This window comes from Genypterus blacodes, unplaced genomic scaffold (assembly GCF_046128005.1).
Source record: "Genypterus blacodes isolate CSIRO-AG114 ecotype Tasmania unplaced genomic scaffold, CSIRO-AGI_Gbla_v1 ptg000201l_1, whole genome shotgun sequence".
Lineage (NCBI taxonomy): Eukaryota > Metazoa > Chordata > Actinopteri > Ophidiiformes > Ophidiidae > Genypterus > Genypterus blacodes.
The window spans coordinates 381,779-399,387 of record NW_027467000.1 but is presented as its reverse complement, the minus strand read 5'-3'; the positions used below and the strand labels follow the sequence as shown (position 1 = coordinate 399,387).

Here is a 17,609-nt window from a genome sequence, read left to right as displayed (position 1 = left end):
ATGAATATTTTTTTCCAAATCTTCTCTGCCAATGCCAAACAGGTTATTCTGTTGTTGAGAGGCTATAATTGGGGTTAAGATTAGGTTGCCTGATCATCGTTGTAAGTAAACGTCACAATCTCACTTTCTTGTGTAAGGCTCAGGGAACCAGACAGACAAAGCCATGTCACAGTAGTGAAATTCATCCATTGCATAAAAGTACTTTTGGCTGAAGCTGTGTGACTGTCAAAGCATCATGTTGCCTTTTGCCTGCTGGTTATCGTGCAAGTTTAGTCCTTGCTGCTTTGTCACAGATAATGGATTTGTGTCTGAGTAACAAGGCTGACAGACCGGGACTGACAGACCTGGACTGGCAGACGAGGAAGGCTCTTGTATTATCTTAAGCACCGCCCCTGCCCTGACAGAGGGAGACAATGAACCTTGGCATGAAGGCCAAACATCTCTGTTGGATAATGCAGAGAGTGGCTCAGACTCCTCTCAAAGCCAACCCTCTTTTCTATTTCAGTTCAGCTGTCAACACGACAGTCCCCATCTCGATAGTCCCCACTTGTTATCAAGCTGAGGGAGCTGGGGCTGAACACCCTCCTGTGTCCCACCTGAGTCCTGTGATCTTGGACTTTCTGTCCGCCAGGTCCCGGCTGGAAGGGCACACCTGCAATCCCCTCATCCTTAAACAGACCCATGCCCAGCATTGTTACTTGGACTTGAGGTGGTCACATTATGAGTTGTAGGATTCGGTCATGTCTCACAAACAAACCAAAATCCGGGTTAAATTTGCGTGTGGGTCGAGCAGAAAAGCAAATTTACTTTAATGGTTGGTTATGTCTGTTTTATTTAACATTAGCTCATCATGGGCTCATCTATGGCATCTTTTGAATCGATTCTCCTTAAGCTCATTTTCTCGGCGTGGTGGTCTTTGTCCCCGGTTGGAGCTCGGTGAGATCTGACCAGAAACGAGTCCCACCTGGCAGGAAGCCGGCCTTTGTTGATGAGCAGAGAGGCCAGGTAGGAGAACAACAAGGTGGTTCCAAAGGCACTCAGCATGCAGATGGTGTTAACGGGAAAACATTGATCATAAACTCCATCCTCACGGGTGCATCCTGGTAAATGGAGGGCCGCTGGCAGCCCTACCTCTGCCTCCCCACATAACAGTCTGAGCACAATCCCCACAATACAGCCTGTGACAGCCCCGTAAGCATTGGAGATGTTCAGGAACAGCACACAGACCAGTTGAGGAAAGACAACGATGTAGATCATCAGCGTGCTAAGAATCCAGATCTCCATGATGTTGCTTTTCACACCGGTGAGCGCTGCGCCGAGCAGGCCTACGACCACCACAGTGAGACGAATCACCCACTGGATCTCTCTCTCTGAAGCCTGAGAAAGGAGAGGACACAAAAGGAGAAGGAGACTTGTAGTCAGTGATAGTGTGAGTGTATTAAGAGGATGGGGCACATTAGCTGATTCTCTCTGTCCAGTTTCTCAGCTCCGTGGCTCCTGATGGCTTCAGGACTCTGCAGCTCCCTCTGCCATCTGCCTCTCTCCCTCTCCCTCTCTGCCTCTCTCTTTAATGCATGACTGTTTTGTGTGTACTGCCTTGCATTCCTTTTTGTACCTCTGTATGATCGCACTGGAAGTTCGTATTGCACACCCAGCCATTCGTGGAGAGGGAATCTGTCTTGGAAATGCCCCTACCGAGGTTTCTTCCTTTTTTCCTTATACATTCGTGATAAGAGATGGATTCATATTTTACGTGTTCAGACGTGAGGTCAGGTAAGAACAGGTACGCTTTCAGATCAGAATGTAAAAAAAATTCAAATTATATTCAAAACATCAAGGAACTATGGCTTCAAAACACAAACACACACACACATCCACACACACACACACACACACACATATACACACACACACACACACATCCACACACACACACACACACACATTATAAAGCTGAAACCTCCATTACTGAGTGTCTTCCTCTTTTCCTGTGCTTGTGTGTCGAGGCGTCTGACCTGTTTGTTACCTGCAGCTGCACCCATTAAACAAAACAAAGAGGCGGAGCATCAACCTGATGATCCTCCAGAGAAACAGAAAGTGAGTCAGTGAGTCAGAGAGCAGAGCTGCAGTCGACTGGACTGAAGCAGAAGAGAAGCCAGAGGATCAGAAGTTTGTCCATAGCACAGCAGCGTCTCAGCCAAACTCTGGTGAGTCCAGACACAATCTTGAGTGTTTCAGCAGCATGAAGCCCAAAGCTGAGCTGCTCTCACACAGCTCACTTCACTCCTTCATTCTAAAAGGCTTCACTCATGTTTCAGTGTTCACACGCTGCTGCTTGTAGACGAACCAGCTGACCGATGGATCAGCCTTCTTCCTCAACGCATTTACAGCATCAGAGCGGGAAAAGAGCTGAGGGAAAAGAGCGGCGGGAAGAGAGCGGCGGGAAGAGACAAGCGGGAAGTGAGTGTGTTAATCTGTGTCAGTTATTCAGTGAGACTCACCCACGACAACAGGAAGTGAATGGAATGCAGCCTGTAGTCACGTCAACTTTAACAAAGTCAAACAGTCAGAATAGAAGCAAAGAGACGAAAGCTTCATTTCTGTCCTGATCAATATTCAATCAATCTTAATGATTGATCTCTGGACCTTTCCCACAATAACACGTCACGCTAACATGCTAACTGTTACATTCAAGTCCACCAACACAGAGCTGAGACTGAAGTCCAGGATTTGACCTTTAGATTGAGGTCACAGCCGTGGTTTCCCCTCTGACGCCCCCACAGTCAGAACTATGTAACTACAGCTACGTTGTGTCTCCATGTTTCATTCCTTGAATGTAATCAGATGTTGATCACTGAGGAGCTTTGAAGCTGCTGCTGTGGTTCCAGACTCTTAGTTCTGTTAGACTCTCAGTGATCGTGTCATTCCAGAGTTGTTGTCCCTCATTGTCTCCTTTGTTCTCAGCAGACATGTCTACTGCCAGCCGTCTGCAGTCTGAAGATCAGTTCATGTGCTCCATCTGCCTGGACGTCTTCACTGATCCAGTCTCCACATCATGTGGACACAACTTCTGCAGAACCTGCATCACTCAACACTGGAACAGTAACGTCCAGTGTGTGTGTCCTATGTGTAACAAGGTGTTCTGCAAAAGACCTAAGCTGGATGTCAACATGTTCATATCTGAGATGGCTGCTGAGTTCAGACAGTCCACTAAAAACAAAGCCAGCGGAAGATCAGAGGAACCAGCTGCCAAACCAGGAGAAGTTCACTGTGACGTCTGCACTGTAACCAAAGTGAAAGCCATCAAGTCCTGCCTGAAGTGTGAGGCCTCCTACTGTCAGACTCATCTGGAGCCTCATCTGACAGCAGCACGCCTGAAATCCCACCAGCTGATCCATCCTGTAGACAACCTGGAGGACAGGATGTGTAAGAAGCACAATAAACCTCTGGAGCTCTTCTGCAAGACCGACCAGACCTGTGTGTGTCTCATCTGTTCTGTTTTAGACCACAAGAACCATGAGTTTGTTCCTCTGAAAGAAGAATGTGAAGGAAAGAAGGCCAAGCTGGAGAAGACAGTAGCTGAAATTCAGCAGAAGATGCTGCAGAGACGACTGAAGATCCAGGAGATCAACCATTCAGAAAAGTTCAGCAGGGAAGCTGCAGACAGAAAGAAAGCAGAAGGACTTCAGATCTTCACCACTCTGAAGCAGCATGTGGAGGACATCCAGGCCGACTTCATGGAGACCGTGGAGGAGGAGCAGAAGAGCACAAAGAAACAGGCTGCAGACTTCATCAAAGAGCTGCAGCAGGAACTCTCTGAGCTGACGGTGACAGCTGCTGAGTTGGAGAAGCTCTTACTCTCTGAAGATCACCTCCACCTCCTCCAGAGCTTCTCATCCATCAATGCTCCTCCCACCAAGGACTGGACACAGGTCAGAGTCCATCAAAGGTCACATGAGGGGAGCCGGAAGAAAGCTGTGGCTCAGCTGGAGGAGACCATCAGTAAGGAGGTGAAGAAGCTGCTGGAGAAGCTGGAGCTGAGGAGGATCCAGCAGTTTGCAGTGGACGTGACTCTGGATCCTGATACAGCTAATCCTAAACTCATCCTGTCTGATGATGAGAAACAAGTTCATCATGGTGATGTGAGGAAGAAACTCCCAGACAAACCACAGAGATTTAATCGACGTGTTGGTGTTTTAGGAAAGCAGAGTTTCTCCTCAGGAAGATTTTACTTTGAGGTTCAGGTCAAAGGAAAGACAGAGTGGGATTTAGGTGTGACCACGGAGACGAGCAACAGGAAGGAAGTCATAACACTGAAGCCTCAGGATGGTAACTGGGCTGTGGGGTTGAGGAATGAAAATAAGTTCTCAGCTCATGATGACCCTCCTATCCGTCTGAGTCTGAAGTCAAAGCCAGAAAAGGTTGGAGTGTTTGTGGAGTATGAGGAGGGTCTGGTCTCCTTCTATGACGTGGATGCTGCAGCTCTGATCTTCTCCTTCACTGGCTGCTCCTTCACTCACAAGCTCCTCCCATACTTCAGTCCCTGTCTTAATGATGGTGGTAAAAACTCTGCCCCTCTGATCATCTCAGCTGTCAGTCACACTGGGTAACCTGCTGGAGTTGATGTGTAATGATTCTCTGTCATTTAAGGTCCAGATGATCTGATCTGCTGTCTTTACTTTATTTTATGTCGGGCTGCTACACCTGAGGTTGCACAGTTATTTCTTCTGAAAGTGACTTGAATATCACATTGCCTCATGTGTTTTTTATTTGTAACAAATATGTTGGATTGTAAAATGGAGATTATCAGTCAAAAGGTGGCTATTTGTGGAATAATGCATGGAAAATCTTTGTTGCATTTTTTTTTTTTCAAGAGAATATGATTGAAGAAATTATTGAAATATTAATGGGATAAATTTGAAATTTATTTTGGGGGAAATAATTGCTATTTTGCGTAATATATATAATCTATAGATTAATTGACTAATCGAAAAAATCTGTAGATTAATTGTTTAAAAACCATCGTTAGGTGCAGCCCTATTGTAAATAGACCAAATGTTGAGTTGTGGTTTATGAATCAATTGAATTCTTTCATTCATCTTTGTCACATTCAGGGATTTCAGGACAAAAACAATAAACACCTCTTGTGTGAGCTCCAGCTTCCTGTCAGCTGTGTCTTAAAATGATTTCCTGTTTGACTTTCAGGCGATCAATACTGCAGCACATAGGTTAACTTTGTCTTTTGTACCTCGGCTGTGAACACTTGCTGGTCTCTGATTGGCTGGCAGCTGTTTGTTATGATCATCTCAGCTGACATCAAACAGAGTTCAGCTCCACACTTTAACCTGAGCTTCAGCTTTACTGAACCTCAGGGAATCACATCAAAGGAAAACTGCTAAAACTGACACACCTGTGAAGTCCTACTTCCTACTTCCTGTCTTCATAGCAGTGCAGTGAGCGGTGTGCACAGCAGGGGTTTTCTCTGGAGTTTTTCCTTGTCTTCCTAGAGAGCTTTGGTTGGGGTCTGAAATGTTCCTGATGTTGTGGGTCTGTAAAGCCCTTTGAGACATTGATGTGATATTGGACTATAGAGCTCAAATTGACTTGACTTGACACTAACCCTAAACTGAACCCCAGCACTGAACCATAGCGGCCGCTGCTGGCAGCAAGCGGCCAAACTATTATTTACTCCCATTATGACTCACTGCTTTACATGCCAATGAGGCTTGAGGCCTCATCCAACATGGTGTATGGTAGTGAAGTCCTACTGGTGGAGACAATGTAGTGCAGCTGTATAAGAAAGAAAGAAAGATAGATAGATAGATAGATAGATAGATAGATAGATAGATAGATAGACAGACAGACAGACAGACAGACAGACAGACAGACAGATAGATAGATAGATAGTTAGATAGATAGATAGATAGATAGATAGATAGATAGATAGATAGGTAGATAGATAGATAGATAGATAGATAGATGGTGGTAGATCAGGTGTTGTAGAAGCAGCTTGATTATTCTCACCTGAGTCCTCAGGATGTTCTTGTAGATGTTGGAGGAGAAGATGGAGGCTGCTGACAGCAAGGAAGAGTCGGTTGAGGACATCACGGCAGCAGCGATGGCTCCAGTACCGATGATGGAGATGTAGGATGGTGTGAGGATCTGGAGGGCGATGGGAAGGATCAAATTGCACTCGTCACGTTCCAATGGAGACGGAGAACCGTAGGCAGTCAGGTTCCAGTCTGAGGGATGAACAGATAAGGAACCTTTGAAAAATAAGGGGGGCACAATGTGTAGATGTACAAATAGACAGAGGCAAAAGAGGAGAAACTGTTTAGATCCCATCCTAAAAATCACCTGTGGATGCAGCCACTGCACCAATCAGAACAGGAGGAATAAAGAATACCAGAGAAAGTGCAGCAGCGACAAAGCAGCTGATCCTAGCTGTGGCTGAGGAACAGGCAGACAAAGTCCTCTGATGGAACTCCTGATAGCCGAGGCTTCCCAGACTCTGCAATCCAGAGGCAAGTCAATTCAAAGCAAAGGGACAATGTGTTGTATTCAAACCAAGTTGTCCAGTGCTTTGACCTTTCTGTAGTTTACAAAATCTCCTGAAGCCACAGATTTGAAACCTCAGTTATTATGGATTCCTTTACAATAGAATGCAGTTTACCAGTAGGCACACGCTGTCGATCCAGATCCAAACTTTGTGTGCTGGCATGTTGCCGGCCCAGGGAGCCTGCACTGTGTTGTTCCAGAACGTCTGAGTGATGTCTGAATGGGTGGGGCTCATCAGCACAAAGGGGAAGCACACACACTGCAGAGACAAGCAACATCTGAATACAAGTCACCAAGCTGATCTGGTTTAACAGAACAGATCTGGAGGGGACCACCAAGGCCACAGAACAGATCTGGAAGGGACCACCAAGGCCACAGACAGGATGATTGACCCAACCCAGAAGATAATTCCCACTTTTTAGGGCTTTGAGTTCATGATTAAAGTTGGGTTATGTATCCTGAACTCACAATTATACAGCCATCATTCTTTAAAAAAAACAAGAGCATTTCCTTATTGCCATCACACATGGATGTTCTAAATTTCTTTCCCATGCCTCATGGATTGGAGTCATTTATGACAAACTGACTGTTGGCTTTTTTCTAATCCCCTTGCCTTGCCTCATGCTGCCGTGCGCAGGAAAACTCACCAAGCTGACAAACATGAGGATGAGCTGGATGATATCTGTGTAGGCCACAGAGTAAAGACCTCCCAGCAGCGTGTAGACAATGGCCACAGCAGCAGAGATCCAGATACAGAGACTGAAGGAAAGATCCAGGATCACACTCATGGTGACTCCTGTAAACACATCATGATTCATACCTGAAAAACGTTGCTCTTATGCATGGAGAAATAACATTTAGCTCTTGTTCTGCATGAGAAGCGATGTAATTCTTTCTTCAGAACCACAAGTAAAACTGCTCATAAGAACATAATGCTTTGTAGTGCCACTCTGGTAAGAGTTCTGTTTACTGTAAGTTTAAACCAATACATTTTATAGCTTTAGAAGAAGTCATGAGCCTCAGGAAGATAACGCCTGAATGAGGTCAGTGACATTGTTTTGTTGTACTTTTGAGAGACACAATCTCTGTTCCATGCTCCCCTGATGCTTAGCATTGCCAAAGACACTTCAACTTGCCAAAATTCAATGATCCTCTAAAATTGCCCAAAGCAGATCATCCTCATTCAGACGGAGTGAGAAAATAGGCTGATTTAGTTTGACTCACCTAAACTAAGAAGTGCTGTCGTCACCCACACTATGTCACTCAGCAGGGTAACCACGGAAAAAATCATGGTTGGTATTTTTCCATATTTGATGTGGAACGGATCCAGCATAGTCACATACTTCCTGTCTCTCATGGGTCCAGCAAAGAAAATCCCACCTTAATTATTAAACAAAAACAGATCTCATTCTGTAAACATCGTGTTCACTCAAGTCCTCCAAGGGATCCAGATCTGGTGGATTCAAATGTGTGATTGGACGAGGGGAGACGTGCAAATACAACTAATATGGAATTAAGATAATGCTGATTCAGAGGAATATAACACTTCCAGCACTTAATATCAGTAAAATAATCTAAAGGATCAGACTTACCAAGAATAAACCCCAATACAGTCGCTATGGGAAAGCGAACAGCCCAGATCAGGCCTCCAGAGGAGTTGTAGACCGTCTCTGTTATTCCGATAAAGAAGCCTCCTCCAATCCATGTAGCTGGGGGATCAACACACACACACACACACACAGAGGGAGAGAGAGAGAGGAGGGGGTGTGGGGGGGGGGGGGGAGAGAGAGAGAGAGAGAGAGAGAGAGAGAGTCATTTTGCTTGACACATTGCAAGCTAAAGCAAAGTTTAAAGAGCTCAGACTCTAACCACCAGATTCACAGTAGTGGGCAGTTAATGTATTGATCCCGATTGAGGCTAAATCACTTTCATAAAGTCACCATGGTTTTGTTTAGCGCAACAGAATCTCATTACCATCATGTTACCTGCTGCCAATCCCAATGAACTTGATAATAATGTATACATAAGAACAGAAGCTTCCAAAGGGGAGGATAATAACGCAACCTTTGGTAGGAAAACAAAAAATGTTTCACGCAAACACAAAATGAGCCGGTAAATAGGCAAGAAATTAACATTTCTGAATGAGGGAACACATTAGAGTGGTGATGTATGCATGGAGCTTCATCTTATTCAGGGATATCATCATGAAATATTTGTCTATTAGAAGTTCCTTAAAAAACCCATAAACAATCATTTTATCAATGACCATTTGCTTCAAGGTCATATGTAGGTTATGTGCTGATAGTGTGATTGTCCAAATTTCTGAATTCCAGAATAACTGAGTTCACCTGTCATGGTGAAGACCCCCACCACCTTGTTGATGTTTCGGTTTCCGAGCAAGGCCATCTCCATCTTGGCAGCGCCTCCTCTGATCTCTTCCCTTTTGGACTTGAAAGACGCCCAGATGCCGACTCCAAGGACCAGCAGGTAGAAAGCTACCATGGAGATGACCCCTGGGATGTTGACAGCCATGATGGCCCTCTACTTCACTGAATCACAAGGCAAGATGTATGTGTCAATGTAAACCTACCTGAGCAACTTGTTCTCAGAAAAACAAGGCAACAAATCAAACTGGTTTTGGAACTTGAATATCAGCAAACATCAACCTCCAGCCAAAACCTCAGTGTTGCAGTGTCACTGAGCAGTTTGGAGATTCTTGCAGGTGCATATATTCGTTGTCTGTGTTCATCGTCACATGTATATTCCACAGAGGCATTTCATCCGCTCAGTACTGTTACACAACTTCAACTGCACTCTGGTTAAAGCAATGAATACATTTTGAAAAGTTGAAAGTTTTGGGTAACAAAACAGGAATCCCTGTAGTTCTGTGTGTGTAACTCAATCAATATCTGCCAGGTAATTGGAATGGAATGCAGTCCCAAAAAGGTTCAGTCAGTTTTGATAAGGAAGTTGAAGGTCTTTACTGCATGTAGATAGGATAGAATAGAATATACAATGACTGAAAAAATAGAAAAGAATAGAGAAGGATGGAAAATGCATGTTCACACTCCAAACAAAAACCCTAAACCCGGGCTGCAGATTCACTTTCCTCAGTAATTTTCTAGTTATTCTCTCTCATGCTTTGTGTTAACTAAACCGGTTTTGGAAATATTACTATGCAGGTGAGACTGATGTCATGCCTGAGCATAGCTTAGAGTAAATGGCTCTGTTTCCTTTTATCATTATGCAGACCCAGGACCTGTTTCATATGTAGTACATTTTGCTTTGCCTGTATAATGTGAATATACGAAAAGAACACTGAAAGTTTGGCCCTGATTGTGAGAAAACATCAGTCTAAGAGATCAGGTTGCATAGTCCTATTTCCCTCCTATGAATGTGTGTCCATAATCCAGTGTGTTTGCTGCTACATTCATTCTAGTGAATATCATGGAGCAGAATAATATTCATGATGAGCAAACTACTTGACTTTAACCCTTCTGCTCTACCTAATCATATTTTAGATTGCTGTTACTGTGATATGTGGTGAACACATTATGTGCAGTCAAACCTCAAGCAGTAGAGAACCACAAAGGAAACACTTCAGCCATACAAACAGTTAAAAAAAATGTGGCTCACCCTTGGATGTTCTTACCTTAGTGTCTATGTTGCCTTGTGGAGAGCAGAGTGTGGTCTGGCTCTCAAGGCTCTGCCTTAGTGAGTGTGGGTGTGTCTTGTACATGTCATGGAACCTGACGAACATGAAGTTAGGATTGTGATTGTTCAGACCTCCTGCGTAACTTGCTGTTGTCAAAATCTGACAGTGTCAAAGTCGTTATAAACAATAAATTGTAAAATTGCCAATATGTCTTGTTTCTTCCTTGTTACTGATAGACTTCAATCATCCAATCCACCAAACAACACCAAACAAGAGTCAATATCAACAGCAGAATAAGCTGTTTGGCATCGGCAGAGAAGATTTGGCAAATTTTTCATGAGCGAAACCCACATACTCAGCTGTGCTACTCATCCCACAAATGCATGTTCCTTACAAATGGGGAACCATTTAAAAGGGGACTAAACAGGCTTTCCAACGGTATAAAATGTATTGCCAAGAAGCATTGTTACAACAGAGAAATAATCTACCAAACACAAATTTCCGAACTTTTTGTTCGATGTGTATTTGCAATTTTAGTGTGTGGTGTACGACACAAAGAGTTAAACTTTTACACATATTTTGGTTGCTGTTTTGACTGAAGTGTAAAAAATCTGCCAAATGTACTGACATAAAAAAGTGCTGTGAAAGTCCCATTATCTTCATTGAAGTCAATCATTGTAGTATTGCGTGAGTATTCCAGTCGTAACTCATTTTCTTGTCTTGGCTCGGGTAGCGAGACAAATGAAGCCATGTCACTGTAGTAAAATTCATCCAAAGGGCGAAGGCTCCAAGATGGAGCTCTCACAACTCATGACTTTACCATTTCACAAATGTGTGCGTCTTACCGAGTTATATGGGTTCAAACAATCAGTCACATTAAAGACGCAGCTCATATTGGTTACTAAAAGAAGTCAGAGGTTACAAAATTCCCCTTTAAGGAATTATTGGCCAACTAGTCAAGATGAAAGCAGGCAGACCCAAATAAAGAAATGCTGAATGTAATAAGTAATGTTTTACCATATCTGTATCATGTTTTGTTGTATCTTTAACAGGACTGCGTGAGCATCCAGCCCCCTGACACTGTTCTGCTCAAGCCCCCTGGTTCAACACTCTCAGCCGGCTGAGATCACTTCCACAGACTGAACAACACTTCCACTTCTTCCAGTTCCCATAAATAACTCAATAATTGACGCTCATTGGCCAGAGAGATGACTGAAGGGGAAGAGGTGTTGGGTTATCGTAGCAGGAAATAATTGGAAGCCACTTGCACATATCTGATTCTGGAATTGAGAGGTGATAATTGGGGTTAAGATTAGGCTTGCCTGGTCATTGTTGTAAGTAAACGTCACAATCTCACTTTCTTGTGTAAGGCTCAGGGAACCAGACAGACAAAGCCATGTCACAGTAGTAAAATTCATCCATTGCATAAAAGTACTTTTGGCTGAAGCTGTGTGACTGTCAGAGCATCATGTTGCCTTTTGCCTGCTGGTTATCGTGCAAGTTTAGTCCTTGCTGGTTTGTCACAGATAATGGATTTGTGTCTGAGTAACAAGGCTGACAGACCGGGACTGACAGACCTGGACTGGCAGACGAGGAAGGCTCTTGTATTATCTTAAGCACCGCCCCTGCCCTGACAGAGGGAGACAATGAACCTTGGCACGAAGGCCAAACATCTCTGTTGGATAATGCAGAGAGTGGCTCAGACTCCTCTCAAAGCCAACCCTCCTTTCTATTTCAGTTCAGCTGTCAACACGACAGTCCCCATCTCGATAGTCCCCACTTGTTATCAAGCTGAGGGAGCTGGGGCTGAACACCCTCCTGTGTCCCACCTGAGTACTGTGATCTTGGACTTTCTGTCCGCCAGGTCCGGGCTGGAAGGGCACACCTGCAATCCCCTCATCCTTAAACAGACCCATGCCCAGCATTGTTACTTGGACTTGAGGTGGGATAGCTGGGACAGACTATTGATTGAGTGATCTCACATTATGAGTTGTAAGGATTCCGTCATGTCTCACAAACAAACCAAAATCCGGTTTAAATTTGCGTGTGGGTCGAGCAGAAAAGCAAATTTACTTTAATGGTTGGTTATGTCTGTTTTATTTTTTATTTATGTTTCCCATACATTAGCTCATCATGGTCTCACCTATGGCATCTTTTGAATCGATTCTCCTTAAACTCATTTTCTCGGCGTGGTGGTCTTTGTCTCGGGTTGGAGCTCGGTGAGATCTGACCAGAAACGAGTCCCACCTTGCAGGAAGCCGGCCTTTGTTGATGAGCAGAGAGGCCAGGTAGGAGAACAACAAGGTGGTTCCAAAGGCACTCAGCATGCAGATGGTGTTAACGGGAAAACATTGATCATAAACTCCATCCTCACGGGTGCATCCTGGTAAATGGAGGGCCGCTGGCAGCCCTACTTCTGCCTCCCCACATAACAGTCTGAGCACAATCCCCACAATACAGCCTGTGACAGCCCCGTAAGCATTGGAGATGTTCAGGAACAGCACACAGACCAGTTGAGGAAAGACTACGATGTAGATCATCAGCGTGCTAAGAATCCAGATCTCCATGATGTTGCTTTTCACACCGGTGAGCGCTGCGCCGAGCAGGCCTACGACCACCACAGTGAGACGAATCACCCACTGGATCTCTCTCTCTGAAGCCTGAGAAAGGAGAGGACACAAAAGGAGAAGGAGATTTGTAGTCAGTGATAGTGTGAGTGTATTAAGAGGATGGGGCACATTAGCTGATTCTCTCTGTCCAGTTTCTCAGCTCCGTGGCTCCTGATAGATGGCTTCATGTTGAGGTGTTCCACCTTCAGGACTCCGCAGCTCCCTCTGCCATCTGCCTCTCTCCCTCTCCCTCTCTCTGCCTCTCTCTCTAGTGAATGACTGTTTGTGTGTACTGCCTTGCATTCCTTTTTGTACCTCTGTATGATCCCACTGGAAGTTCCTATTTCACACCCAGCAATTCGCGGAGAGGGAATCTGTCTTGGAAATGCACCTCCCGAGGTTTCTTCCTTTTTTCCTTATACATTCGTGATAAGAGATGGATTCATATTTTACGTGTTCAGACGTGAGGTCAGGTAAGAACAGGTACCCTTTCAGATCAGAATGTAAAAAAAATTCAAATTATATTCAAAACATCAAGGAACTATGGCTTCAAAACACACACACACACACACACACACACACACACACACACACACACACAAACACACACACACACACACACACACACACACACACACACATTATAAAGCTGAAACCTCCATTACTGAGAGTCTTCCTCTTTTCCTCTGCTTGTGTGTTGAGGCGTCTGTCCTGTTTGTTACCTGTAGCTGCACCCATTATTCAACAATAGAAAGAGGCGGAGCATCAACCTGATGATCCTCCAGAGAAACAGAAAGTGAGTCAGTGAGTCAGAGAGCAGAGCTGCAGTCGACTGGACTGAAGCAGAAGAGAAGCCAGAGGATCAGAAGTTTGTCCACAGCACAGCAGCGTCTCAGCCAAACTCTGGTGAGTCCAGACACAATCTTGAGTGTTTCAGCAGCATGAAGCCCAAAGCTGAGCTGCTCTCACACGGCTCACTTCACTCCTTCATTCTAAAAGGCTTCACTCATGTTTCAGTGTTCACACGCTGCTGCTTGTAGACAAACCAGCTGACCGATGGATCGGCCTTCTTCCTCAACGCATTTACAACATCAGAGCGGGAAAAGAGCTGTGGGAAAAGAGTGGCGGGAAGAGAGCGGCGGGAAGAGAGCGGCGGGAAGTGAGTGTGTTAATCTGTGTCAGTGAATCAGTGAGACTCACCCACAACAACATGAAGTGGATGCAATGTAGCCTGTAGTCACGTCAACTTTAACAAAGTCAAACAGTCAGAATAGAAGCAAAGAGACGAAAGCTTCATTTCTGTCCTGATCAATATTCAATCAATCTTAATGATTGATCTCTGGACCTTTCCCACAATAACACGTCACGCTAACATGCTAACTGTTACATTCAAGTCCACCAACACAAAGCTGAGACTGAAGATCAGGATTTGACCTTTAGATTGAGGTCACAGCTGTGGTTTCCCCTCTAACGCCCCCACAGTCAGAACCATGTAACTACAGCTACGTTGTGTCTCCATGTTTCATTCCTTGAATGTAATCAGATGTTGATCACTGAGGAGCTTTAAAGCTGCTGCTGTGGTTCCAGACTCTTAGTTCTGTTAGACTCTCAGTGATCATGTCATTCCAGAGTTGTTGTCCCTCATTGTCTCCTTTGTTCTCAGCAGACATGTCTGCTGCCAGCCGTCTGCAGTCTGAAGATCAGTTCATGTGCTCCATCTGCCTGGACGTCTTCACTGATCCAGTCTCCACATCATGTGGACACAACTTCTGTAGAACCTGCATCACTCAACACTGGGACAGTAACATCCAGTATGTGTGTCCTCTGTGTAAGAAGGTGTTCTGCAAAAGACCTGAGCTGAAGGTCAACATGTCCATATCTGAGATGGCTGCTGAGTTCAGACAGTCCACTACAAACAAAGCCAGCAGAAGATCAGAGGAACCAGCTGCCAAACCAGGAGAAGTTCAGTGTGTCTTCTGCACTGGAACCAAAGTGAAAGCCATCAAGACCTGCCTGAAGTGTGAGGCCTCCTACTGTCAGACTCATCTGGAGCCTCATCTGACAGCAGCACGCCTGAAATCCCACCAGCTGATCCATCCTGTGGACAACCTGGAGGACAGGATGTGTAAGACGCACAATAAACCTCTGGAGCTCTTCTGCAAGACCGACCAGACCTGTGTGTGTTCACTCTGTCCTGTTTTAGACCACAAGAACCATGAGTTTGTTCCTCTGAAAGAAGAACATGAAGGAAAGAAGGCCAAGCTGGAGAAGACAGTAGCTGAAATAAAGCAGAAGATGCAGCAGAGACGACTGAAGATCCAGGAGATCAACCAGTCAGAAAAGCTCAGCAGGGAAGCTGCAGACAGAAAGAAAGCAGAAGGACTTCAGATCTTCACCACTCTGAAGCAGCATGTGGAGGACATCCAGGCCGACTTCATGGAGACCGTGGAGAAGAAGCAGAAGAGCACAAAGAAACAGGCTGAAGACTTCATCAAAGAGCTGCAGCAGGAACTCTCTGAGCTGACGGTGACAGCTGCTGAGTTGGAGAAGCTCTTACTCTCTGAAGATCACCTCCACCTCCTCCAGAGCTTCTCATCCATCAATGCTCCTCCCACCAAGGACTGGACACAGGTCAGAGTCCATCAAAGGTCACAAGAGGGGACCCTGGAGAAAGCTGTGGCTCAGCTGGAGGAGACCATCAGTAAGGAGGTGAAGAAGCTGCTGGAGAAGCTGGAGCTGAGGAGGATCCAGCAGTTTGCAGTGGACGTGACTCTGGATCCTGATACAGCTCATCCTTATCTGATCCTGTCTGATGATGAGAAACAAGTTTACTGTGGTGATGTGAGGAAGAATCTCTCAGACAAACTACAGAGATTTGATCGACGTGTTGGTGTTTTAGGAAAGCAGAGTTTCTCCTCAGGAAGATTTTACTTTGAGGTTCAGGTCAAAGGAAAGACAGAGTGGGATTTAGGTGTGACCACGGAGACGAGCAACAGGAAAGGAGTCATCACACTGAGGCCTCAGCATGGTAACTGGGCTGTGGGGTTGAGGAATGAAAATAAGTTCTCAGCTCATGATGACCCTCCTGTCCGTCTGAGTCTGAAGTCAAAGCCAGAGAAGGTTGGAGTGTTTGTGGAGTATGAGGAGGGTCTGGTCTCCTTCTATGACGTGGACGCTGCAGCTCTGATCTTCTCCTTCACTGGCTGCTCCTTCACTCACAAGCTCCTCCCATACTTCAGTCCCAGTCTTAATCTTGGTGGTACAAACTCCGCCCCTCTGATCATCTCAGCTGTCAGTCACACTGGGTAACCTGCTGGAGTTGATGTGTAATGATTCTCTGTCATTTAAGGTCCAGATGATCTGATCTGCTGTCTTTACTTTATTTTATGTCGGGCTGCTACACCTGAGGTTGCAAAGTTATTTCTTCTGAAAGTGACTTGAATATCACATTGCCTCATGTATTTGTTATTTGTAAAAAATATGTTGGATTGTAAAACGGAGATTATCAGTCAAAAGGTGGCTATTTGTGGAATAATGCATGGAAAAATCTTTGTTGCATTTTGTTTGTTTTCAAGAGAAGATGATTGAAGAAATTATTGAAATATTAATGGGATAAATTTGAAATTTATTTTGGGGGAAATAATTGCTATTTTGCGTAATATATATAATCTATAGATTAATTGACTAATCGAAAAAATCTGTAGATTAATTGTTAAAAAACAATCGTTAGGTGCAGCCCTATTGTAAATAGACCAAATGTTGGGTTGTGGTTTATGAATCAATTGAATTCTTTCATTTATCTTTGTCATATTCAGGGATTTCAGGACAAAAACAATAAACACCTCTTGAGCTCCTGCTTCCTGTCAGCTGTGTCTTAAAATGATTTCCTGTTTGACTTTCAGGCGATCAATACTGCAGCACAGAGGTTAACTTTGTCTCTTGTACCTCGGCTGTGAACACTTGCTGGTCTCTGATTGGCTGGCAGCTGTTTGTTATGATCATCTCAGCTGACATCAAACAGAGTTCAGCTCCACACTTTAACCTGAGCTTCAGCTTTACTGAACCTCAGGGAATCACTGCAAAGTAAAACTGCTAAAACTGACACACCTGTGAAGTCCTACTTCCTACTTCCTGTTTTAATAGCAGTGCAGTGAGCGGTGTGCACAGCAGGGGTTTTCTCTGGAGTTTTTCCTTGTCTTCCTAGAGAGCTTTGGTTGGGGTCTGAAATGTTCCTGATGTTGTGGGTCTGTAAAGCCCTTTGAGACATTGATGTGATATTGGGCTATAGAGATCAAATTGACTTGACTTGACCCTAACCCTAAACTGAACCCCAGCACTGTACCCCAGCGGCCGCTGCTGGCAGCAAGGGGCCAAACTATTATTTACTCCCATTATGACTCACTGCTTTACATGCCAATGAGGCTTGAGGCCTCATCCAACATGGTGTATGGTAGTGAAGTCCTACTGGTGGAGACAATGTAGTGCAGCTGTATAAGAAAGAATGATAGATAGATAGATAGATAGATAGATAGATAGATAGATAGATAGATAGATAGATAGATAGATAGATAGATAGATAGATAGATAGATAGATAGATAGATAGATAGATAGATAGATAGATAGATACTTTTATTGATGATGGTAGATCAGGTGTTGTAGAAGCTGCTCGATTATTCTCACCTGAGTCCTCAGAATGTTCTTGTAGATGTTGGAGGAGAAGATGGAGGCTGCTGACAGCAAGGAAGAGTCGGTTGAGGACATCACGGCAGCAGCGATGGCTCCAGTA

At 44.6% G+C, this 17,609-nt stretch overlaps 4 protein-coding genes across 10 annotated transcripts in view; 2 read left to right on the top strand and 2 right to left on the bottom strand.

The window, feature by feature from the left end:
- LOC143015419 (high affinity choline transporter 1-like) overlaps nucleotides 1-10,330 on the bottom strand; it is a 32,124-nt gene extending 21,794 nt beyond the window's left edge. Inside the window, exons 1-9 of the mRNA XM_076169393.1 lie at nucleotides 10,211-10,330; nucleotides 8,907-9,107; nucleotides 8,151-8,267; nucleotides 7,783-7,938; nucleotides 7,206-7,354; nucleotides 6,674-6,817; nucleotides 6,358-6,511; nucleotides 6,025-6,242; nucleotides 840-1,377 (exon numbers count right to left, since the gene is read on the bottom strand). Of these exons, the coding sequence (XP_076025508.1) occupies nucleotides 841-1,377; nucleotides 6,025-6,242; nucleotides 6,358-6,511; nucleotides 6,674-6,817; nucleotides 7,206-7,354; nucleotides 7,783-7,938; nucleotides 8,151-8,267; nucleotides 8,907-9,090 (1,659 nt within the window). The 5' untranslated portion in view covers nucleotides 9,091-9,107; nucleotides 10,211-10,330 and the 3' untranslated portion in view covers nucleotide 840. The remainder of the gene's footprint in view (nucleotides 1-839; nucleotides 1,378-6,024; nucleotides 6,243-6,357; nucleotides 6,512-6,673; nucleotides 6,818-7,205; nucleotides 7,355-7,782; nucleotides 7,939-8,150; nucleotides 8,268-8,906; nucleotides 9,108-10,210) is intronic.
- LOC143015414 (E3 ubiquitin-protein ligase TRIM21-like) lies at nucleotides 1,895-5,153 on the top strand. 3 transcript variants are annotated; one of them, XM_076169381.1, is made up of 3 exons: nucleotides 1,895-2,207; nucleotides 2,319-2,460; nucleotides 2,965-5,153. In XM_076169381.1, the coding sequence occupies exons 2-3, from the start codon at nucleotides 2,358-2,360 to the stop codon at nucleotides 4,608-4,610; spliced, it is 1,749 nt and encodes a 582-aa protein (XP_076025496.1). In that variant the 5' UTR covers nucleotides 1,895-2,207; nucleotides 2,319-2,357; the 3' UTR covers nucleotides 4,611-5,153. The 3 variants fall into 3 exon arrangements, with proteins under 3 accessions (XP_076025496.1, XP_076025498.1, XP_076025497.1); XM_076169383.1 differs by having other exon boundaries at nucleotides 1,896-2,207; nucleotides 2,968-5,153; XM_076169382.1 differs by lacking the exon at nucleotides 1,895-2,207 and having other exon boundaries at nucleotides 2,268-2,460.
- A 1,338-nt stretch (nucleotides 10,331-11,668) lies between the features above and the next one.
- LOC143015427 (high affinity choline transporter 1-like) lies at nucleotides 11,669-17,604 on the bottom strand. Its single transcript, XM_076169401.1, has 2 exons — nucleotides 17,504-17,604; nucleotides 11,669-12,873 (listed from the first exon to the last, which is right to left on the bottom strand). The coding sequence occupies exons 1-2, from the start codon at nucleotides 17,582-17,584 to the stop codon at nucleotides 12,337-12,339; spliced, it is 618 nt and encodes a 205-aa protein (XP_076025516.1). The 5' UTR covers nucleotides 17,585-17,604; the 3' UTR covers nucleotides 11,669-12,336.
- LOC143015412 (E3 ubiquitin-protein ligase TRIM21-like) lies at nucleotides 13,389-16,636 on the top strand. Of its 5 annotated transcripts, none has more exons than XM_076169376.1 (3): nucleotides 13,389-13,728; nucleotides 13,863-13,981; nucleotides 14,486-16,636. In XM_076169376.1, exons 2-3 carry the CDS (start codon nucleotides 13,879-13,881, stop codon nucleotides 16,129-16,131), a joined length of 1,749 nt encoding a protein of 582 aa, XP_076025491.1. In that variant the 5' UTR covers nucleotides 13,389-13,728; nucleotides 13,863-13,878; the 3' UTR covers nucleotides 16,132-16,636. The 5 variants fall into 5 exon arrangements, with proteins under 5 accessions (XP_076025491.1, XP_076025492.1, XP_076025490.1 ...); XM_076169377.1 differs by having other exon boundaries at nucleotides 13,391-13,728; nucleotides 13,840-13,981; nucleotides 14,489-16,636; XM_076169375.1 differs by having other exon boundaries at nucleotides 13,391-13,728; nucleotides 13,840-13,981.
- Nucleotides 17,605-17,609: the final 5 nt, after the last annotated feature.